General features: G+C 38.2%; 2 protein-coding genes across 5 annotated transcripts in view; one reads left to right on the top strand and one right to left on the bottom strand.

Moving 5' to 3' along the window:
* CMSS1 (cms1 ribosomal small subunit homolog) overlaps positions 1-25,207 on the top strand; it is a 382,595-nt gene that overhangs the window by 13,694 nt on the left and 343,694 nt on the right. The gene's annotated exons all lie outside the window — the stretch shown is intronic.
* The window catches only part of FILIP1L (filamin A interacting protein 1 like), a 303,663-nt gene that overhangs the window by 7,772 nt on the left and 270,684 nt on the right, over positions 1-25,207 (bottom strand). For both annotated transcript variants that reach the window (XM_086675626.1, XM_086675627.1), the window contains one exon: positions 14,833-17,608. In XM_086675626.1, the coding sequence (XP_086531752.1) occupies positions 14,833-17,608 (2,776 nt within the window). The remainder of the gene's footprint in view (positions 1-14,832; positions 17,609-25,207) is intronic.

Raw genomic sequence — 25,207 nt, 5'->3', positions numbered from 1 at the left:
AGCCTCTCTCGTCTTCAATTCTGCATCCACTGTCTTGCTAGACAAGAGAGAACTCCAGACTCATAGTTTGCGACAGATTAAAAACTATATACATGTTTGAACTCTGTATGTTTGAAGAGAAAATACTAGGAGAAAATATACCAGTGCTGTTAGGGGGTAATTCTGGTTAGTGGAGTTATAGGTGCTTTTTATTTTTCTTCTATTTTCTGTATTCTCTACATTTTCTATAATAAGTGTACAACTAGGAAAAAACAACACCAAGTTATATTAAGAGATAAAAAAGGAAGGAAACACTTCAGAAATCAGAATACTATGTGAACATCAACCATATTGTCCAAACCATGAACAAGCAGTGGCAGCTGCAACTGAAATGAGTGATGGACTAATTCAAGTTGGCTGATCTTGTTGCCATAGCATTAATAGTCTTTCCAAGATAGGTTTTTGTGATATCCTTTAGCTTTATCAAGATTTAGATTGGTTCTCCTACTTAGTGTACAAAAATCTATGTTGGAATCCCATTTAAATTGTTGATTCCTGGGCCTTACCCCTAGAAATTGTAATTCATTTGTCTGTTGATGTGCCTAGACATCCACATTTTTAAAAATTATTTATTTTGAGAGAATGAGAGAGTGTGTGCTTTTGTGCACGTGCATGCAGGCGCATGAATAGGGGGAGGGGCAAAGAGGGAGAGAGAGAATCCCAAGCAGGCTTTGCATTGTGAGCTCAGAGCCCCATGCGGGGCTGCATCTGATGAACTGTGAGATCATGACCTGAGCCAAAATCAAGAGTTGGATGCTTAACCAACTGAGCCACCCAGGTGCCCCCGGACATCCACATTTTTAGTACACTCTCAGTGATTCATCTGATGCAGGTGGTCAGCCTGCCACACTTTGAAAGACACTGCCATAGTTGAACCTCCTTTAGAAGTAAGCTTTAAGTTTTGGGGTGCCTTGCTGGCTTGCTCAGTGGAGCATGTGACTCTTGATCTCAGGGTTGTAAGTTTGAGCCCCTCATTGGGTATCGATAGAGATTACTTAAAAATAAAAAAAGAAGTTTTTTTTTCACTGGAACCCTGTCTTGCCTGGGTGTGGGAAGTCCAACACTGTGAAGGGCCAGGGCTTCATGGCCCCAGCATTTTCTAGGTGTTCATCAAAACCACCTGTAGGGGTTTTTTAAAACACTGCAGATGTCTGCATCCCATTTTAGAACCTCCTGACTCCGATTGTCTAGGAGTAGGGTATGGGCATGTGAATTTTTAATGAGCACCACAGATTACTTAGAACTTAAATGTACCTGATAAACCAATTGGTATGGAACACAATATGGTACAGCTTCTTTTAAGCTATACTGGTATGCTTTGGTGAAGACAATGTGGCTTGGGATGATGGTCATTGTAGGCTTAGTTGCTGGAAAGTTACTGGGTTCCCATTGTTTCTAGGCCATGAATAGTGCAAGTTAATTTTGTTTTCTTAATAACTTAAATAACTCTCATTTTCACTACATAGTTTTTACCTCTAGGTGGCAGCAAAGGATAGTTATTAGAACAGTCCTAGATGTAATAACCAAATCTTTAAAAAATGATGCTGTGGGTTTTTTTTCCCTCCATATGAATTTTATTCTTGGATGTATTTCAGTAAATGAGGTATGGAACTTCAAAATGTGTCATCTCTTGGATAATTTTTATAGAACATTATGTCAAATAGTTCCAAGAAAGTTTTATCCAAATTTGGAGTGCATATTGCAAGAGGAATCCATGCATATGTCTGTTTTAAGACCACACAGTGAACATTCTACTCAGAGTTGTAGGCTCCTGGGTTTCATCAGAAAGCAGATGTCTTGGAGGAGATTAAGCAAGTTGGAAAACTCATTCACAGAAGAAAAGATGTTTTAATGTTTTAACTCAGTTCAACATGGAGATTGGGATTTGGAATGGATTACAGGTCTGAAGGATGCCAAGTTCAGTAAGGCAGCGGCATTGGTTTTATCTAGGGAGCAGTAGAAAGAAAAGGAGTATATGTGTGGAATGTAGTCACTAAATTCTTAAAATGTTGGCTTATTTGGTCCATGATTTCTTAAAAGAAACCAAGTGGTCTACAAGACACCCTAGTTACAGTAAGTCATCAAATGGCAGTGAGACTTTGTGACCAAAGGAAGTACAGAAAGGTGAAAATATTTTCTTTTATTTGAAGTCATAATTCAATAGCCCAATTTCTACCTGATCCTTGTGCTTTTTCATATTATCATAGAGGGCAAGCATCTGAAAGTATACCAGGTCAGAATCAGCATTTATGGGGGAGCTATTAGATCCTTGTTAGGCAGCTGGAGTCAGGATGTTTCCCTTTCTCTAAATGAAATTCTTTTGTAAGTGCTTTGAACTTTTTGGTGTTGCATTGGCAACATATTGTCTAAGAAAGCAGTGTTGTCTCAGGAGTGTTCCTGACTACAAGGACTGCAGCAGACCCCTCATTACACCTTTAGCTGTGGAGGTTGAAAGGATGAAGGTTCCCAGAGACTTCCTATCATTTGTGGTTTTTGGGGTGACGCAGTGAGGGGCAGATTCAGGGCTACCTGACTCCCTCGGGGACCCAGCTGTGTTATCAGAACGACAATATTTAGTATTTTGGTTTTTATCTCTTTTTAATGGGAAAGGACACAAGTATTTATGATATATGTGGTGATGAAAGGGAGGAAATGATAAACTAGAAAAAACATCTTTGAAATATTATTGCCTTTGTGTGTGTGTGTGTGTGTGTGTGTGTGTGTGTGTGTGTGTGTGTGTTTTGTATTGTTTGGTAAATCACTACTAATTTGTATAAAGAAAAAAAGTGGAAATAATAGATAATGAATATGGCAGATAGCCCAGAGTTTCATATGCTGCTTTGGCTTTTTTTTTTTTTTTTTTTTTTTTCCTTGACTTTCTCCGAACTTCCTCATTATGCAATAAAACTTTATCACTAAACATTTTACAGTTTTATATGGTAAGAGGTCTTTCAAAAGGAAATTCTGCAGTTGGATTAGCTCATTCCTGTTAACCTCCTGCAAGAGAACATTTGGTTTTAAATAGAGTTGCAGCACTATGATTTATGTTAAAGAGTTGTCCGATTTCTGAGGAAGTTAGAGGAAATTGATGCCTTTATTTTACAATGTAACATGGTTTGTGGTTGTACCTAGTCACATCCCAATCTCTCTGTGGTAATTACACCATGGGCAGTGAGGGAGTCTGAGAATAAACATTGAAATATAGTTTTCAAAAATCCTTCCTAATCCAGTTGCTTCCATTTGGTGCCCAGACACATAGCATCTCATGTAGAAATAGTATGCTAAAATAAATACACTAACCTTGAACTTTTGTCTTCTTTGTTTGTCCCCTTTGTTGTTGTTGTTGTTGTTGTTTTAAGATTTTATTTTTAAGTAACCTCTATACCCAACATGGGGCTTGAACTTAGAGCCCCAAGATCAAGAGTTGCACACTCCACCAACTGATCCAGCCAGGCACACGTCCCCTTTCTTGTTATTCATTGTCAGATTTTTTTACCTCAGATATTTTTTTCTTTTTTGGTACTCTTCCCACTCTTTCCTCCCCATATCTTCATTTGCAACCATTTAAGGGTTTTTTTGATCGTTCACAGGCTGACAGTTTACAACAGCCTTGGGTTAGTGGCTAGAGCAGAGGCTCTGGTGCCAGATAGACTTGGGATTGCATTCTGTTTCTGGCATCAACTAGCTGTGTGTCCTCAGGCAAGACTTCAGACTTGCAGACTTCAGGTTCCTCATCTGTAATCCTTATCTGGAGATTGGAGTACCTACTTCTTGGTACCTACATTCTTGGGGGTGGGGGGGGGGAGTAGGAGAGACCCATGGCACATCAAAGTTCCAGATAAGTGTTTGCTGTTAACAATGTTAATGTTATGAAGTTTGTCTTTTTCCTTATATCTCTTAAGATGCCTATTTCTTGATAATAATCATAACTTATTTTCTTTGGTTATTTTAACTTTCTTATTTTTCTGCTTTACCCCTTGTTTTCCCCCTCTCTAATTAATTATTGGAGACATGTTACCAAGCATAGGAGTTGAGGCAGCTGACAAGCAATGATGTTTACTGGGCCATGTTTCTAACCAATCTGACCCACAATTGTCCCTTCACACAATCTGCCCCTTCACACATTCTTTTCCTTCTTTATCCTACTTGGTCTGATTGTTATGAGTCTTTCTTTTTTAGAGTTTACCTGAAAAGATACTATTTTCTACTCTTTCTTCTTTTCTTATCTCTTAATTGAAAAAATGAAGCAGTTATAGCACCTATAAAGTCCTTTGGCCCTGACATTCTGTGAGTCTATGAAAAGAACAAATGCAAGCCAGCTGTGCCCACCAGGTATGTTGTTAGCCACATGAGCCTTTGTTGAATACCTACCACCAGCAGTATTTACATTCTGGGTAATGTAGTACAGTGGCTTTTAAACTTTATAAGCCCAAGAATGAAGCAGGCAGGTTGTTTAAATGCAGATTTCCAGCATTGGTTTCCAGAGGTCTAGGCACATGGAAATCTGTGGAGTCCTGAGTGATTCTTATAAGGGCGATCAGTGACTGCATTTGAGAAACATTGATATAAGAGTTTTAAAAATAAATGATCGCAGATTCTTCCTCTCAAGAGATTATGGTATAGGAGGGATAACAAATAAGCATAAAAAGAGGCAAAACGAAGTGCTATAATAGAGGTACAAACAGAAGCATTTTGGAAACTTGGAGGAAGACTGTGAAGAATAGGAAGGTTTTCCAGAGGTATTGGCCTTGAGATAGGAGTAAGATTTCAATAGGACGAACAAAGAGACAAGAGTATTCTATCCTTAGGAACAGCGTGAACAAGGTGTGAGGTAAGAAAGCTCAGTTGTATGTGGGAGGATGGTCAGTACTGTGTTCTGGTGAGGAGGATACAGGGTTTGTCCAGTTTCAAAAGGAGATGAGGCAAGAGATGGAGGACTAATCTAGAAGGTTTGGACTTTGTGATATACTCAGTGATATAAGTGCGAAGTAAGTGCTCTTTTGGGTGGGTGGGGGGTGGAGAGGACTGGAGAATTGCCATGATCAGGACAGTATTGTAGAAAGATCACTAGCAACATGAGCAAAGGTTGGATTAGAGAGGTAAGGGGTTAAATGTAATAGATTAATTATTTTACAGTACCATCTGTACTGAGGTCTGGATGTGGGGAGTAGTAGCACAAATAAAAGAGGGAGGGAGAGTAGCACAAATAACAGAGAAAGAAATACCAGGGCAGAGTGGCTGACTAAATCTGGGGCATGAACAGAAAAGTGGAGAATGGCTCCCAGATATTGAACCCTGGCAACAAGGAAGGTGGTGGACCATCACCAGAAGTGAGACAAAAAGGAACCCAAAAGCAGCAGTGCACTGGAGTGTGGGCACATGCCAAGTATGAAGTATAACTGGACCTTCCATGTGGAACTGTTTGGTAGGCATTGAAAACTTGGAGATCTGGCTTTGAGAATCATCATAGAGAAATAGTTGATACCATTCAAGTGACTGAGAGCACAAGGGGAAAATATAGTTGCTCTTCATCTTCCACTCTCTTCTTTTATGATAGATACTTCTAGATTCCTTTCCCATAGTTTGAGAGGTGAGTTTTGTTGGGCCCTATTCTTTGCCCACATGCACCTCTCCATCCCCCACACCCACCCTGCCACAAGTCCACCAATCTTACTGATAAGAGTGTAACTAGTTCTGAAAGGAGCCCCCAAGGAGATATTTCTTCCCAGTACTTGAACAATGCTTAGTGATTGAATCATTATCCAAGCACTGATTGGCTAGCAGAGAGGAAAGGAAATCCTGCCCCTCTCCTCCAGTGACCACACTGGCCCCTCTACCATTGTGTCTGGGCTGAGCAGACAGATTACATAAACTTGTACTCTGTGGGGGGGGTCTGCCACTCCTTGGCACAGGGGCATTCGGTAATTACAGGATGACCCCCCCAGAGCACATTTCCTTCCACATTGGCAGTCTGAGAAAACCTGGAATAGGGCCATAGTTGATAAGTTGGCCTAAAAAAATAGTAATAATTGTCCATTGTTCTCCCTAGTCCTCTCATTACTCTTCATAGAAGCTAAAGTCAGTGGCTCTGGCATTTGTATCTTCCAAAATTTGTGTTATAAATAGGTATTATTCTTATAATCAGAAAAAAGTTTTATATAAAAAAAAAAACAACTGTGCTGCTTATGCCTGTCACTGTGAGAGATGCCATCCTTCTTCACTGAGATCCCTACCCATTTACCCCCTCCTTGTTGCCCTGAAGTTGTTTAAATTTTTCTAATGTTTTATGGACCTTTTGGGGATTGTTGAAATTTTTAGTTAACCCCTCTCTCTATAAACTAATTTTTTGCAGCCTCAAAACTAATATCCATGAATTCAGTCAAGAACACCATTAAAAGGCAAAGAATGGAAAAGGAATAGCTCTTTTCTTTCTTTTTTTTTTTTTTTTTTTAAGAGAAGAAGGAGAAAAGCAGCCAACTTACTAATAGTGAATGATAGCAATTTACTCTTGAGGAATTGCTGTGAATTGTTTGAAGAGTGGCTGCAATGAAGCAAGTTTTTTTTATGCATTTAATTGTTTCTGAGAGATATATTGGAGACCAACTTAAAGACTTTCCTCTGAAGTGTCAGTTTTATTTGTGATGCTTAATTCTGAATTGGAAGCAGAATTTAGAGACTGACAAAGCTGAACACTAACACTTTCCCCCTGAGCTGGGAAAATACACAACGCTTTTTTTTCTTTCTTTCTTTCTTTTTCTTTTTCTTTAAGGTGATTTTGGGACCATCATTCTTTCCTAATAAGTTATGGTGTTGCTTGAGAAATGGAAACTCTAAATTAGGGTATATCATCCAGGAAGATTTTCTAGTCTTCTGGAAAGGCCGAAGTGCCACTACCCATGGGCTAAGTTGGTGGTTTTTGTCTTTATGGTGGCTACACCTTGATCCTTTGATTGCCTTTTCTGGAGGTGTCGGGTCACTATCAGGACTGTCAAGGCAGCTGCTATGTATAAGTTTTGATGTGCATGGTCATGATGTTCTTTTTGTGGATCATTTTTACTCACTTCTGATGCCTTTCCTCCAACCACCTCTGAGGCCCATCAGATACCTCCTCCAAGCTCATTCTGCATGCCCTGTATTTGTGCCTTTGCTTATCGAACCCTGCTTTAGGATAGAGTGGACTTTAACCACCACCCCAGTGCTCCCTGAGAACAGTCTCCTGATGATGAGGAATTGTGCTTCTCCTTGGTCTTGCTTTCTCCCATGTCCTATCCACAGCACCATCCTGTCAGTCTTCCCCATGCCTCCCCATTTATGTGAGGCTCAGCCTCTCACATTCATAAACCTTTGTTCCCCAAACAATAACCTCAGGGAGATGGGAGGAGTTGGAAGGGGAGCCAGATCACTCTGGACTGTGGTGATCATGGAAGTTTTCAGAAAGGGTAAGGCTTGAGCCAGATCTTTCAGTGTGGATCACGTGATGAGAGAAGAGAAAATTATCCATGTGGAACAGCTGGGAGGGGGTAGGAGAAAGCCCTGTGTATCTTTAGGGGAATTCTGAGTGTTCTGGATAAAGTGGCAGACTTGTGAGACCGAGTGCAAGAATGTAATGTTAGACATCCCGTCTATGCTCTTAAGTAATGGAGAGGATCAAAGGCAATTTATTATGCTTCCCACTTGCACTGAGGTAGCTTCTCAGTATGTTGCCATGGAAAGAGAATGGGACAACAGAATTAAATTTGTGTTATATCTTTCTCATGTCACATACTAATAGAACAACCTGAAGCAATTTTCCTTGCATCTCAGAATTAAACATTTTTTATCTTTAAAATTGTGGTGATATATAGGGTTGTTGTGAAATGAAATGATAGTGTATAAAGGATTAGTTATTTCCATTATCTCACTACCCAGAAGTCTTCACTGAAGACACAGAGTGCTCCCTGCCATTGTATTCAAGGCTCTTCACAGTCTGACAGGACCAGGCCCTTCAAGCCTACCCCTACCCCAACCATCTGAGCTGAAGCCACACTACCCTGCTCATTGTTCCTTGAACTCTGGTTTTCTCCTCTCTTGCTTGGCCTCACATCTCTGCTTTTGTCTCATTCTTGTCTCATTGGTGTCACTTGACAGTACCCTGGAACACCTTTTGTCCTCTGTTTATCTTAGTCTTCCTCATCTCCCAGCCCCTGCTCAAATCTCATCTATGTCTGAAACCTAACCCCTGAATCTTGTCCCTGGAGTAACCTGCTCCTCTTCCAAATTCCTGTAGTATTTACTCTCTGTAGAATCCCTTCTCTGTGTTGTGCTCTTAATTACCTTTTAAGGTAGTCCTCAACTCCCACCCTAGATTCTAAATCTTACACTTCCATAACTGCCTCACATAGCACTGGGTAAAATTAGGTGCTTCATAAATATATTTGTTGGTTCATTCTTATAGGTGATTTGTTGAAGAATGAAGAAAGCTTGTATTCTAATAGACATTTGTGCCTCTGGTGGTTATAAGCTACTACAGAAGGAGTTGAAATTTCTGAAAGAGGACTCTTTGGAAAGGTCTAAACAGTAAAGGGTTATCTCTTAAGTTCTTAGGAATCCTCCTGAAACCCATTTTTTCCCACTAAGGCAAATGTGGTTGGTTGTCTAGACTTTTATTTCTCCTGAAGGCATGTGAGAAATGGAAGCTTATCTGAAAACATTAGTTTATATCTGGTATTGAAACAAAGGTACAGGGTATTAACACAAATACAAATATTCAAATACACATATGCCTTGAGCCAATCTGTCAGGTTAGTGGAAACAATCCTTATGCAACTAAACTCTTCAGTGCAGATTTTTAAAGTTGCTTTGAGGCTTATATTTAGTCAGATTCAAGATTTTCATCTCTACATACCAGACACAAGAGTTTTCAAATGAGCTGTCAGATTTTTCCCACAGCAAGTCATGTAAAAGAGGAACTGGCTTATAGAGGTAGTCCATCTCTCTCATGCAGTGGTTCTCAAATGGAGGTGATTTTACACTGCAGAGAACATTTAGCCATGTCAGGAGCCATTTTTGTTTGTCACAGTTGGGAGATGCTACTTGGCATCTAGTGGAAGCCAGGAATGCTCCTAGATGTCCTACAGTGCACAGGACATCCTTCCACAACAAAGAATCACCAGACCCATACGGTTAATAGTCCTGAGGTTGCAAAACTTTGCTCTAATGAGAAAAGAGCTGATATGTTGAGGATTAAAAGGCTAATTCATAGAATCTTAAAGAAGAAAACAAATCTTTAAAGACCATCTAGTAGTTAGGACACCTATAAGTGGGAAAATGAGGAAGGAGAAATATAATGGCTGAAAGGAAACTCATGTAGATAATTGGTTTGTTTATTTATGCTCAAACGTATTTCTCAAAGGAATTTTAAGTGATTAAAAGAGGGTGTTGAGACTTGGAAAGAATTCAGAAATCATTGGAAGTTAGAACTAGATATGATCATAGAGATCACCAAGTCCAGTTGTCTTTATTTCACAAAAACTAAATGACTTTTTTAGAGCTGCATTGCTGACTGGGAAAGGCATGAACTAACCTGATCTTCTGTTTGCCAGCCTCAAATGCTCCCTCCCCACCAGTTACTCCCCTTATCTAAATCTTTCCTTGATCAGTTTCAAGTCTCATTTGCTCTGTGAAGCCTTGTCTACTGTAGTCCTGCTTAATCTCTAGTTTATTGTGTGAATTTAGTTTGCCACTTGATTAAATGTTGTCTCATACTCTTGTTTCTTGTCTCCTTTCCTTGCTCAGAATAATAAGCTCTTCAGGGACAGTGAATCTTTTGTCTCCATATCTGCCCCAATGTTGGATAGAAGGTAGGTAGTTCAGTGTGTCATGATCAGTGTATTAACCAGTTGTATCCATGTGGTGCTTTGAAGAGAAGATATCCTGCATGTCACTGAGACATATGAGTGGTTTGTCAGTGAACCCATTCCACCTTTCCAGAGTCCTAAGGGATGGCACAGAGTGAGACAGCCTTTGTAGGTCTAGGGCCTGTATACATTGTTAGTTATGCAACGATGACAAGGCTTTCAAAAGCAAAACAAAACTCAGAGGCAAAAAAAAAAAAAAAAATCCTAGGTAATGTTACAGAAATATCATATAGGACCATTTGGCTATAAGGGAGAAAGGAACTTACTAAAATAAAAGTAAAAAAGCTTTCAAAAACTTCCTCAATTAATCAGACAAATTTTATTTCTCTGATAATAATTTCATTAAAAAATAAGTGAAATTTTAAAATGAAGCCACAAGTAAAGAAAAGAAGATTATCCCTAGGATAGCTGATTGCTATGCCAAAGGTTAGCCCAGAGTACATTTACAGCACCATTTTAAGTATAAAAACTGGTATCCTGATAGAATGTTGACAGATTTAAATGTGCTGCCATATGAACGGTGTTAATTCATTATCAAATGATAAAGTACTTAGAAATGTTGGCCAGTTAACTGGCTAGACTCCCCAAGGATTCCTTACCCCTAGTGTGTTGCCCTTGGGGGATATATTTCACTGCACAGTGGAAGTTCCATCAGTTGGAAAGGAAAGGATTTGGAGTGTAATCTAAATGAAAATGAATTTAAGGCGGTTTAGGGTTGGGGACTTTATTGAACCACTTATCTTCCTTGCTCTTTCTTGGCATTTGCCTCACTGTGCTCTAAGGTGAATGGAGTCCTTTGTTTTGGTTCATCCAAACAGCTCTCTTTAATGTGTGTTCTGGACAATTCCCAAGAAATGCCGTAGGGTTATTGAGGGCCTGGGATCTCAGGGAGAAACAGCTTGTAGGTGTCAGACAGCCTGCTACTGCTCAACTGAAGATTCAGGCATCTATGCTTTGCTACAGTTATAAACCTAAGAACCTTCCCACCTTATAAAATGGTAGTTTTTATTAAGCTTTTTTCTGAATAAAAAGAAAACCTGAGGAATGAGCTGTTTGTCATGCTAGCCACCAGAGGGCGGAACAGTCACACTTCCTTGGACAGGGGTAATTTATTTTGACTGAACAGGACTATAGTCAGAACACATTTGCTAATGTCTATCAATATAGGAATTTCTAAAATAATGAAATTACTACTTTAGGGTGCATACTAATCAGCAGAGTAATTTGTTAAAAGTGTAGCTTCCTGGGCCATACCCTCACAGATTCCAATTTGAATCTGGGTGGGACATTGGGAGTCTCAAACATGTATCTTGTATTTTACTTTGAGAAACACAGATCTTAATGTTTTGGGCATGCATTTTTGCCTGATTATGTTTTCTCTTAGGATTATAAAGCAAAATGATTTTTGGCGAAAAAACAATAATAGAAACCAGGTATAGGTAAACTAGAATGTTGTTAAAGATCTTTTCTTGCCTTTGTCAAACAAGTTTCAAAAGAAACTCACTTTATAAAGATTCAGAATCAAAGAAGCTACCAAAACCATGCTTTTGTCTGGAGTTCTACCTCAGTCAATAAAGATCATCAAATCCTTAGGCTTGAAACCTAATAATTTTTAATGAAATATCCCCTTTATGACCATCTTACAATGCAACATAATTTTATCCTTTGAGTGTCATGAAGACCTATGCCTGATGTCTTGGCAATGTGAGATGTAATTGCAGAGACCTCCTGAGTAGATTTATGTAATCCTTTCATCATCTTGAACGTATAGAGAGAGATCTTCCTTTATATGTAAAGATCCAATTACAGTGATGCACATTGTCCTAGTACGGGTGATGATTTTATTTTTGCCAGTGCCCCAGAGAACGGAGGCATCCTAAAGGAAACTTTTGCCTCTGTTCTTAAAAGGACAGAAGAATATGGTGAAGTCTTTTAAATCTATGATAGGATGCTGCAGCTTAAAAAGTTAAAGAATTGGAGGTACTGAGTAAAATGAAAATTGGTTCTGAAGCTGGGACTTTAGATGAAATGAAATGAAAGGAAATTATGATTTTATCAGATGTTTATAAAAACTATCTTCTGTGAGATTCCCATGGACCTATTCTAAGAATACAAACCTTCACTCTCACATATTTCATATGAAGATTTTCCAATGTCACTTCCTTTCTCCTACTTTTCAAGGTTCTTCTGTGAGTATATATGAGTTAAAAAGAAAGTTCTGTAACCTTTCACACACACACATGGATAGAAAAATTTAATTTTGAAATTAAGGACAAAAGATCTAGAACGTATGAATGGGAAGATGCTTTTTTTAAATGTGAGATTTTATGGAAAAAGGAAGATGTTTTCTATCAGAAATGATGCTGTCCTTACCATAAATTTTAATTAGTAACACTTTTAATAATCTATATATGTTATGAGTATGAAAGTATTTCTAAATTTTGATGCTGATATGAATTATTATACTAAAATAATCCTCCCAGTAGAGGAACCTCTAAGAGAAGTTCGGTTCCTTGAGGTCCAGTAAACTTCTGGTAATGTTACATTTCAGATGCCTATTAATAGTTAATATGTAGAGCATGTGATGAAATGAGAATTTGTTCATTATAATCATGAAGCACAGATCCTGTGGTGTTAACATTATTGTAGAGAATTGTTCTGGCTCACATAAGAAATTAAATCCTTACCAAATGGATGAACTATTGAATAGCCCAGAGTTTTCAAACTCTGTTAGTTATAGGTGTGCCAGAAATGGATCTTCCCCCTCAGCACTTGGGGCAGCCAACAGGAACCTATCGGTTGCTCATTTCTACCTCTCCATTGTATCCAGTGCTGCGGAAGGATATTTTCTTTTTGTGCCATTATCTGACAAAGGTTGGGAAGTACTGCAAAGACTTTGTTCTTTGATTCTTCCTAGTTTTTGTCACCCTCCAAAATGTTACGTGTACCCTCTCTTGATTATTATCTAGAAAAACATCTTATGCAGCAGGATTATCAGTGTCTACTTTGAAAGATGTAAAATTAAGTATGCCATTCCTTCTAAAGTTCTAGCCCAAGGTGACTTAAAAATAAAAGTAGTTTTGAAAACCATTTAGACCATCATGTATTTTGTAATACAGTTGGGTCACTGCCGATTCCCAAGATAAATGTGTTTAAACAGAAGCTTTCTCATTCATCACCAGCCTCAGCTTTCATCCAAATTTATTTAATGATGATGCAAGCCCACAGCATTGGTGTTGCAGTTCATCACCATGGAAGTGTTTCTGTCAACAAATCCTCGCTTTGCTATCATGAAATTGATTTTGCAGGGAAACGGATGATAATCATGGAAGATTTCTTTTACTTCTAAAGAACTTCACAGTTTGCCTGGGTGTCTAAATGGATTGTGTTTAAAATCAGTAACTGGCAATAAAATTGACCAAAGTAAATTAGACCGTTAAGAGGTTGGAAAAGGGAAAATGGTAACGAGCTACCTTGTCTGAAACCTTTTTTTTTTTTTTGGAATGTGACATGGAGACCAGATTTATAATTTAAAACATTCCTCTGAAAACTGTTGTTCTCTAACTATGGAAATACAGAACATGCTCAAAGAGTCCTATAAGGTAGGTATCAGAATTCTTAGGATGCTTTGGCTGAGTTTTTCTCACTTACCTTGTGAATGGCATAACAATAATCATAGAGGAAACTTTCCTTAACTAACATAATGTATGATTTTTTTAAAAATATGCCTTTTCTATAACTTGTGTTTGTAGCTATCTTTGGCTTTTATTTGCTTGTTTAGAGGTTGGGGAGAAATGCAATTACATTGTAAGCTTCTGAGTATAGCTGACTTACAAACAAGGTAGGAAGCACATATCTTAAATAAACCAAACTATTTTAGGAATAGAAAGATGGGAAAAGATGGGATGGGAAAGAAGGACAAGAATGACACTTTTGCTTTGAAGCAGTGTTCAAGAGTATATATCATAGTGGCTGATTTCAGATGTGGATGCAAATATATATATATATATATATATATATGTTTTATGGGGGTTTTCATATGTAGAAGAAATACAGTCAACTCTTGATTGTCAAGGTAACTTGTATTTTCAAATGTGCTTTTTCTGGTTTTCTGTCACATTTCAAAGCTTTTTTACTTTCACTATCAGCTCATATGTGCTTATAAAAGCAAATTAATATTATATAATTCACTTACTGTCAGTAAACATTTATCAAGTTCTTAATATGTGTTAAGCACTTTACTGGTCATCATGGATATTGAGATACATCTCAAGAAGGAAGTTAAGTTTGCTCCTGAGAGATCTTATAGTTCACTTTTCAAAGAAAGAGACATAAACTTTATTTATTTGAACCACTTCCTCTTCCTCTAATAACATGTGATCAGAAGTTGACTGTAAATGGGAAGTAGGTGCTGTTTGTTTTTAAGGAAGAATGAATAAACCTTTTGAACAGAAAATAAAATACTATACATGCAAAAATATAACACAAAATGACCAAAAAAAAAAAAAAAATTCAGCAAGCAATGGTAAAAATAACAAATTATTTACTGCTTTAAAATGTTAAAGTATTTCATCAAGACAAGTTGCAGTCAAATTAATGTGAGTTATGGAAAATGAAATACATAAAGATGTATTTATACAAGTGCAGAGTAAATATTTCCATACAGGTATGTAAATGAAAAGATATACAGTAAGTGCACACTTGATAGGACTATGCAGGCAACACTTAGTTAGTTTCAGATACTCTTGGATAGTTCATGCACAAACCTTCCCAAAGTACAAGTTCAGTCAGTCTTTTGGGGGATGTGGAGGGATAATTAAAAAGGACTGAGTTCCTTGCAATAATATCACTATGGACTGGATGAGGGTGAGAGTCGTCAGTTATATATATTACTTACTGTAATTTGTGATTGTCGAGGAAGAGTTGTGGCTGTTGGTGTGATAGTAATACTGCTGGTGACTTTATTGGTTGTTTTGTTTAGTGCCCCATTAGTTAAGCCTTGAGTTCGGTTATCCTGTGGTGGTGTTGAAGGGCTGGCAGGTCTCACGGGGCTGGCCACAGCTTGCATGTAAGGACTTCCTAAGTGAATGTGGATTTTATTATCCTCAGTAGTTATCACACTTGAACTGTTGCTGTTTGAACGTTGAAACTGCCATGATGACTGCCGGTCAGGAGAGACTCTGAAAATCGCATGCTTGGCACTGATTTCTATCGGCTCTGGGGAACGTCCCTGCTCAGGAGAGCCTGCTGAACCAGTCACGGCCAAAACCTGAATAGGTGACATTGTCCTTTCTGGAGTTATAGAACCACAAGACTCTGGGGTCTGTGCTCTGGCAAAGGTTGCCATGGTAATTGGGGACATGCTTTGCTCTAAGTTCACGAGGCCTTCAGCAGAAGTTTTGGATTTCACCGGTGTTATGGAGGCATTTTGGAGGATGGTTATCCTTTGCTTTGGGGTGCCACAGTTTGGAATCACTGCAGTGCTTGTGTAAGAGTGAGGACTCTCTGTGGTTGGACTTGTGATTTCAAGAGTGGCTGTGTTTTGGACATGGTCTGGAGTAACCTTTATATGAAGTGGCTGCCCAGGTGTGTGGCTTAGGACTAGATCTCCAGGTTGCATGAAGTTGCCATTGGGTTTAGTTTGTATTTTTCCATTCTGAGGATGGCCCTCCTTAGATTTCATCCAAGGAATCCATAGTTTCCTGTTAACAGGACAGGGGGTAGATGAGTTGCATTTGAAGGACAGCACTGATTCCTCATCATTAGGGTCCTCATCCTGGTCCTCAGTCTCCTCATATAACTGACCATTGATGACTGCTCGTTCCAGAGGAATGAGACTCTTGTAATCTGGTGGCTCATTGTCTACTACTTCTGTCTGAACTTCTTTAGAAAATACTTGAGGGTCAGAGATAATTCTTCCATTGAGGCTAGGCCGGAGGCTCTTACTGAAATGCCGATACCTCTCTAACTCTTTAGTGAGGTTTTCAATCTCTCTTCCTAAATCTCTGTTCCTGTTTTCTTGTTGATGGAGTTTCTTTTGCAGAACTGAATGATCTCCCTGGAGATGACATATCAGGTCCTCAGTTGCCATGTATTCATGAATTTTCTCTTTCAATGCATCTACTTCTCTTGAGAGGTGTCCCGACTTAGCTTCTTCTTCTTGAAGCCTTTTGAAAAGCCATTGTTCATGGCTGGACTCTGTCTTTTCTGCTAACTTGTACTTGTCAAGTTCCATTTTAACTCGTTCCAGCTCTTCAGATAAAAATTGAGCTTTATCTCGTTCAGTAGCATACCTACGTTCTAGAGTCTCGTACTCATCTTCTGTTTTCATAAGGTCATCCTCAATGGCTTTCATATCCTTTAACTTCAGTCTCAGTCTTTCCACTTCTTGAGAGAGCTCTTTAATCTTATTGTTTTCTTGGTGTAATGCTGTGGTGGACTTACTAGAATCTTGATTTAATTTGTTTTTTAGGAAATCTTTCTCAATTGCTTCCAATGATTGAAGCCTATTTTTCAACATATTAACTTTGGACAGGAGATCATTTCCTTTCTCTTCTTCTGCTTTCAGTTTGTTTTTCAGATCATCTCTCTCCTTGGTGACACTGTACATTTTTTCTTCCACGTCAGTTTTGGACTTTAGTGCCCTTTTTGTTTCCTCAATTAACTTCTCGGTAACCGTCGTCACTTTATTTTGCTCCATTTGAAGCTGAGAAGAAGCAGCTTGCAACTTATCTTCAGTTTGCTTTAATTTTTCACTCATTGTTTTTCTTTCATCTACCAGCATCACAGTTAACGTTTTCAATTTAGTTAAGTCCTCTTTTAGGGTAAATTCTGTCTTTTCCAGCCGACTTTCAATGACTTCTAGCTCTTTGATCCTTACTTTTAAACTCTCCAGTTCTTGTGACAACTGCTTTGTGGTCATCCTTTCTTTTTCTAAATTGCATTTCAGGGAATAACATTCTTGTTTGCTCTTGTTGAAGGCATCTTCTAATCTTTCCAAAGCCATAATCCTTTTATTGAGTTTTTCAACCTCAAGTTTAAAGTCTTTACTCTGTGATGTTTCCTTTTCGAGCCTCTTATTGAGATCTCTGCACTGCTCCTCCATTTTTATGAGTTCTTCATCCTTCCCTTCCATTTCTAGCACACGTTTTCTGAGCTCCTCTACCTCAGCCATGATACCACAGTTTCCATATTCTCCCTTGTTAATTTTTTCTTTTATATCTTGTAGCTCCTCTTCTGCTTTTCGTAAAGACCTGTTTGTCTCCTCTAATTCATCGATTTGCCGGCTGAGTGCTGCCAATTTTTGTCGAAGCTGGCGATTTTGGCTGTCCTCATTGGTGAGCTTTGCCATAATTGTTTCTTGGTTCTGGTGAAACCTTGTGGTTTGTGTTTGCAGTTCTTTCTCTAGTCTGTTCGCCTTCTGCTCTTCTTCCTGAACTCTGGTTTCAGTGAGGGCTAGTTTAGCATGTGTTTCCTTCGCACTTGTGGTTAGGTCTTGGATTTTCTGTCTTTGAAGGGCAAGCTGTGCCGTCAGCCTTTGTTGTTCGTCCACCACCATCAAAGCAAAAGACTTCAGTTTGGTCAGCTCCACTTTCAGGGCGGTGACCTTCTTTTCCTTTTCTTGCTCCTTCTTCTCCTGGGACTCAGTTTTTTGGTCAATTAGCTTCTTTAATCTGCAAAATACAAGAGTGCGTTCTGTTGTGTGATTGGTACTTCAGCAACTTCCCAGCTGTGACTAAACATTTATGTAATTTAGAAAGATTTATCAGCTATACAGAATATGGAAAGGAATTCCTGTACTTGACTGGCAAGGAGAATCTTGATAAACAGCTCTGTTTTGCTTTTACAAGGTGGTTTGCCCCCACCCCCTTGCTGATTGGTAACAGTTGTAGCTCACCAGGAGCCTTAGTGGAAGAGTAAAGGCAAAAATAGTTGGTTTAAATTGCTAGTGTATGGAGCACCTGGGTGGCTCAGTCACTTAAGCATCAGACTTCGGCTCACGTCATGATCTCACGGTTCATGCGCCTGCATGGGGCTCTGTGCTGACAGTGCAGAGACTGCTTGGGAACTCCTCTCTCTCTCTCTCTCTCTCTCTCTCTCTCTCTCTCTCTCTCTCTCAAAATAAACATACATACATATATAGCTAGCTAGCTTGTGGAACAGAACTAGTAGACCGTCTAGCCTGAAAGCTGTAAAAATAGATACAAGTTTGAGGTTCAAGTTGACCTGGCTTCAATATTGGCCCTCCTCTACCAGCTAATTAACCTGAGCTGTTATTTAGCATCCTTGAGCATCAGTTTCCCCGTCTGGAAAATGGAGGCAATGATTGTATTATCTCAGCAGCCATTTGTGAAAATTTAATGAGATAATTGATCTAAGAGTCTCATAGTGCTGGTGCATAATAATAAGCATTTGGTAGGGTTATTGATGTTCTTTTTTATTAATGTGGTTATTGTTATATTGATAAAATTATTTGCTTGAACCATTATAATATGTATACATTATATTTGGTGTTCAATTTCTTGATAAAGAGAGATAAAATTGAGATAAAATTTTATTCACATTGCCTAGAAGTTATGTGCTTCACTGATGGACCTCTCTGCCAATTAAAACTTGGTTTACACTAGCATGACATTTTGCCAGGAATCACCCACTTCATATATATCTTTATCCCCATAGTGACTGTAGTTGAATGAGGGGAATTGAGAGGCATCTGAAGGGGTTTAGAATTTTTGTAACGTGGGAAGAACATACAGTTTGATAGGAAAGAGTTTATCAATTAGAGTCAGATGGTAGAAATGACGGAGGAAAAACTCTACGATCAGGAACATAATAACTCCCTCTTAAATGATGACTATTATAATGTTACTTTTTTCTTTTACTTTTTAAATTTGTTGGCATAACAGGATGTCATTTTACATGCAATATAAATTATCTCTTCCACACACCTTTCTCCTCAGCAGTGAGGTCACAGTTTTAAATCTGTGGCACTCTTAATTACATTGGGAATGGGCTGATTATAGAGGATGTCATTACAGCTTTGCAGTATTGTTATACAGAAGCTAATACAGAATGGAATCCCTGAAGTATTGAACTAAAGGACTTGTCGTGGATGAAAAGTTATAAATATTTGTTTTCTGATCAAGCATAAAGAGTTCATAATTTACTATTTCTTTTCTGTTAAGAATGAGTTAATTATCCAATGCAGGTCTTTAATCCTTGCCATAAAACTTTCTTTTTTAAAGCTGTTTAAGGGTTTGAAAGGACATTTTAAAAGGAAATTAATTTGGAAGAGTCTTTGTGGAAAAGTCTTTCTTAAGATCCTAATCTACTCTTTAATTAAACTACACAAGAAGAACATGTTTAAAGTAATTGTATAATGTAAGGATTCCCAACTGTTTTGTGGGGAGGATCCACTTTTATTTTTTCTGTTTTGAGAACCTAACAGGAGGCTGGCTCGAGGGCTGTAGCCTGTGAAATTCTGAAGAAGCTGAGCTGGATGCTGGGGTGGAGTTGATGATGATTTCATCCACAGTCTTGGCAAGGAGGCTTGCCCATGGCTTCTCGCCCTTTCCCACTCTCTATTTGAGACACCTGGGAGCCTGAGAAACATGGCGTCTCCTTCCTGAATGGTCATGGTACTTCACAACCCGGTAGTAAAGTCCATGGGCAAACCGCTTTGGTGGTGAAACAGTTACAGAAACTTTGGCAAAGCACTTCTTCCTCCCACCCTTAGCATTAGAATCATATTTAACAATGCTCTGAGCATAATTGCAGTGAAGTATTTTCCCCTCTTTACATCACAGTTCTTAGAGTTTTATTAAAGAATAGTTTCACAAAAAAAACTTTTCAGGATTTGTTTTAACTTATTAAATAATACCATGTGTGATATAATTTTCATGAGAAGGGCATGTATTTTCTTAGTATATAAAAGAGGGAAGATTATTTTGCAGTGCAGTGAAAAAAATCATTAAAACTGGTGATTAGTGAATCTTGGCAGAGCTGTAACTGGCAAAAAAAAGATTTTGAAGAAATTTAAATTGTTTCCATTGTGTTCATTGTTTTTGACAGTAAGCATGATGCATCTTTTTCATCATGGTTGCAAGGTCATGTATCTTTTTCATGCTTTCTGGAAATCAGTTGGCATCCCCTTATGTTCCCAAGCCTCACCTTACAAGGTAGGCACATAAAACTGATAATTTGAATACATTTGCTTTCAGTAATTCCTTACTACTTGTTTCCTAACAACCTGCTATTTCCCTGGGCCAATCCCATGAGCACATCATATGACAGTCAACAGGCTGGTCAGGTAAGACCTGTCAGGGAGAGAAATAGGAGTTTATATGCAGAAGGAATTGTACCCCCAACCATCAACTCAGGCAGGAGTGTAGGGCCAGCAACCAGTGAGAATTGAGGATAGAAGAGAGGCCCTGATGCAACCTTCTCAGAGCCAGTTGGGTGCCAGTACTGCTATTGCACATTGTGTGTGTGTGTGTGTGTGTGTGTGTGTGTGTGAGAGAGAGAGAGAGAGAGAGAGAGGGAGAGAGAGTGTGTGAAAGAGAGAGAGAGATTGAAAGATTGAGAGAGGTTGATTATACTACTGAATTGGAATTAGCACTTTTGGTAGAGTGAAAGGGCTTACCCTAAATCATTCACTATTTCTTGTCGTATATCCAGAAGTATTTGAAGGTTGAGATTGAGGTTAGTTTATGGACTTGAAGAAAGATTTTCTGTGCAAAGTTAGCAAGTCCTTATAAGATTTGAAGCTGCAAGTCCGGCTGGTTGTACACAGTGCCCGAAATAAGAAAGCTAATTTTTATACTGCTAATTACTAATGCAGGTGTGTGTGTGTGTGTGTGTGTGTGTGTGTGTGTGTGTGTGTGTGTATCTTTTTTCTTTCAAATATATATGAAAACTTTTAGCAAATATTTGCTATTGACTGTAGTTTAGTCATTTGAGGTCTACAATTACATATCCAAAACTTTTGAAGCCAAATGTTTTCGAAGTTGTAGTTTTTCAAATTTTAGAAAGGCACTAAAGAACATCTGTCATATAGAACAGCTCCCACCAAGCCTGTGGCACCACCTCCTAATACTTCTGCAGTGAACCATGCGATAACTGAGATAATAAATAGCCTTACATCTCTTCAGGCTTCGCTGCCAGAGGAGTTCAGATAAGAAATTCTGCCACAATTTAGGGGAAAAAAAAAGTGTTCTTATATTTTTAAAATTGCAGACAAGGGATTGTGGATGTTTGAAAATGAAGGTATAGACTGTTAGTGTCTTTGGATTAAGGAAGGTGTGGAGTTGAGGGTCCTCAAGAAAGTTGAGCCTGCTTTCTTCTTCAGTTGGATTGGGTTTGAAATGAAATAGTACCTTAATTTTCTATTTCCATTATTTTTCTTTGCTTCATAATGGGTTTTAGGCATTGATGCTGACTGACGTTATATGCTGATACAGATTATCACTGACTCTGGGTTTGCTGGCAAAAGCAGATAAATGATTTTGAGAGCTTTTAACCAGGGTACTCACAGTGTTAAAAGCAGCACAGACTTTGTGATGCAGAATGCCCAGATCCAAAATTCACACCCTCAGAGCTGTGTAGTCAAATTATTGCTCCTTTTTTCATGAATAGTTCCAATTAAGACACCTGTATGCAGGGATGTTTGTATAATCTATGTTAGGGTTTCTCTAACCTCAGAACTATTGGCATTTTGAGCCAAATTATTCTTTGTTGTGGGGGGCTGTGCCGTGCATTGTAAGATGTTTAGCAGCATCTGTGGTCTTGACTCGCTAGATGCCAGTAGCAGCCCTTCCCAGTTGTGACAACAAAAAATATCTCTAGACATTATTTGCCCAGTGTCTCCTGGCAGGGTGGGGGGTGCAGGGCACAAAATCACCCCTAGATGAGAACCAGTTATCAGTGAATGTGTGTCCTTATGGACATTTATATATGTCAGTCTGTCATTAGAGTTAGACTCGCCATCATTCCACCTTACTCAGCTTTAATTAAGCAGGTGCAACAGAAAGTTCCCACCTGAGATATATATATACCTGGTGATTATATCTTCCCTGCAAATGGCCTGTTCTTTACCAGTGCTTGTCATAGTTTAAGATGCATGTGAATCACCTAAGAATTTTGTTAAATTGCAGCTTCCCATTTAGTAGATGGGGATAGGCCTCAAATTTTGCATTATATGAAGCTCCCAGGTGATGCCAGGATTGACTATGGGTAGGAAGGCTTTACTATTTACACGTTAGATGTTTTGCAGAAATGGTACTCTGATGAATATTAACTCAGCCAGTTGTTTCTAATTGATCATACCCCAATCTGTGAACATTGCCTGTATTCCTGACCTACAAGGCCATCCATTTTTTTCACAGAGAACACCAGGTAGGAGACCATGACTAAAATCGCTGAATATCATCCAAACTACTAGAAAAAATGACTCAATATACATATCATAGGTGGTGGTTCAGTAGCTCAGTTTTCACCTAAAGAAGGCAGTAAATAATTTCAGTTCCAATTTGTGATTCTCCTCACCCAGCCCAAAGACTTAAAAAACAGGCGACTGTATAGTAGCTACCATTCTTTATTTAGTGCCAATGAGGTTCTGCCAAGCACTGAAATAAGTCTATGCATCTGTTGGTTCTAATTCTCATGGTAAGCTTATAGGGTTTGGGATTATTATCTCTGTTTTACAGCAATGAAAATTTAAGCTGAGATAGGTCAGGAAGGTGCAAAGCCCAGTATCACATTGCCTCTCCAACAAAGAACACAGACTTATTACCTCAACCTGCTCCACATACAGTGTCTTTCCCAAAAAAATTCTGTGTGTTGGAGAAACTATTAACCTAAGGAAAAATTCTCTTTGTTATTGTGCTTGTATTCTTTTTAGTTCATATCTCATAGAGCAGTGGTTTTTAAATGTTTACTCTTCTGTCTCCTAAAATAATTTTTTATTATGTACAACTAGTTTGTTCATATAAAGAATAGTCATAGCACTTCCCTTAGCAAATATCATCTACCTTTTTTCAGCTTGTTTTGAGGTATAATTAACAAATAAAACTGTAAGATATATAAACTATATGACCTGATGATTTGGTATATATACATTGTGAAAGGACTCCCACCAAGTTAACATGTCCATCACCTCACATATTCACCTTTTGTGTGTGTGAGAATGCTGAAGTTCTACTTGCTTAGCAAATATACAGTATTATCAATTGTAGTCACCATGGTATATATTAGATCCACAGACCTATTTCATCTTTATAACTAAAAATTTGTACCCTTTTACTTCTTCCTGTTTCCTGCTCCCACCTCCCACTCCCAACCCCTAGCAGTCTCCACTCTACTTTCTGTTTATAAAATTCAACTTTTTATTTTTTTAAGACTCCACATATAAATGGTCTGGCTTATTTCATTTACTGTAATGCCCTCCAGGTTCATCTATGTTTTTGCAAACACCAGGATTTCCTTCTTTTTTAAGGCTGAATAATATTCCATCATATATATCACATCACATTTTCTTTATCCATTCATCTGTTGTCAGACACTTAGGTTGTTTCCATACCTTGACTATTGTGAATAACGCTGCAGTGAATATGAGAGTTCAGATATCTCTTCGAGATAGTGATTTCATTACCTTTGGGCATATACCCAGAAATGGGATTGCTAGATCATGTGGTAGTTTTTTAAAAATTTTCTGAAGAACCTCTATATTATGTTGCATAGTGACTGTACCCGTTTACATTCCCACCAACAGTGTACAGGAGTTCCCTTTTCTTCACGTTTGCTAGCATTTGTTATCGCTTGTCTTTTTGATAGTAGACATCCTAACAGGTGTGAGATTTCATCGTGGTTTTCCTTTGCATTTCATTTTCCTGATGACTAGCAATATCAAGTACCTTTTTCATGTACCCGTTAGCCATATGTGTGTCTTCTTTGTTTTTGTTTGTTTGTTTTAAGATATTTTTAATGTTTATTTTTTATTTTTAAGAGAGAGAGAGAGACAGAGCACAAGCAGGGGAGGGACAGAGAGGGAGGGACAGAAAGAGAGGGACATATGGAATCCAAAGCAGGCTTCAGGCTCTGAGCTGTGAGCACAGTGCCCAATGTGGGGCTTAAACCCACAAACTGTGGAGATCATGACCTGCGCTGAAGTCAGATGCTTAAGTGACTGAGCCAACCAGACGCCCCTATGTATGTCTTCTTTGGAAAAATGTCTATTCAGGTTCCTTGTACATTTTTTAATTTATTTGTTTTTTTGCTTTTTTGGTTTTTTTTTTGCTATTGAGTTATAGAAGTTCCTTATATATTTTGGATATTAATCCCTTATTGAATGTATATATCATTTGCAAGTCTCTTCTCCCATTCCATAGATTACCTTTTCATTTTGTTGATAGTTTCCTTGCTATGTAGAAAAAAGGTTTTCAGTTTGATGGAGTTTCATTGTTTATTTTTGCTTTTGTTTCCCTTGCCTGTGGAGACTATCTAGAAAAATGTTTCATGGCTGATGTTAAAGAAATTACTGCCTATGTTTTCTTCTAGGAGTTTTATGGTTTCATGGCTTACATTTAGGTCTTTAATCCATTTTGTTTATTTTTGTGTATGGTATAAGAAAGCAGTCCAGTTTCATTCTTTTGCATGTAGCTATCCAGTTTTCCTAGCACCATTTATTGAAGAAACTGTCTTTCCCCCATTGTATATTGTTGCTTCTTTTGTCACAGATTAATTGACCATATAAACCTGGGTTTATTTCTGGTCTATTCTGTTCCACTGATCTGCATGTCTATTTTTGTGTCTGTATCATACTGTTTTGATTACTACAGGTTTGTAGTATATCTTGGAATCTGGGATTGTGATACCTCCAGCTCTGTTGTTCTTTCTCAAGACTGCTTTGGCTTTTTAGGGCCTTTTGTGGTTCCATACAAATTTTAGTATTATTTGTTCTAGTTCTGTGAAAAATGTTGTTTGATAGGTATTGCATTAAATCTGTAGATTGCTTTGGGTAGTATGGACATTTTAACAATATTTGTTCTTCTAATCCATAAGCATGAAATATCTTTCCATTTTTTGTATCATCTTCTATTTCTTTCATTAATGTTATATAATTTTGGAGTACAGATCTTTCAACTCCTTTGCTATTGACATAAAATCCAAAAAGACATTGTTAAGACAAATACTGAGGAGCTTAGCCCCTATATTTTCTTCTAGGAGTTTTGTAGTTTCAGGTCTTATGTTTAAATCTTTAATCCATTCTCAGTTGA

This window comes from Puma concolor, chromosome C2 (genome assembly GCF_028749965.1).
Source record: "Puma concolor isolate L17-30 chromosome C2, mPumCon1.1.hap2, whole genome shotgun sequence".
Classification (NCBI taxonomy): Eukaryota; Metazoa; Chordata; class Mammalia; order Carnivora; family Felidae; genus Puma; species Puma concolor.
Note: the sequence above shows the minus strand (reverse complement) of the source record. Positions and strands in the feature narration are given on the sequence as shown.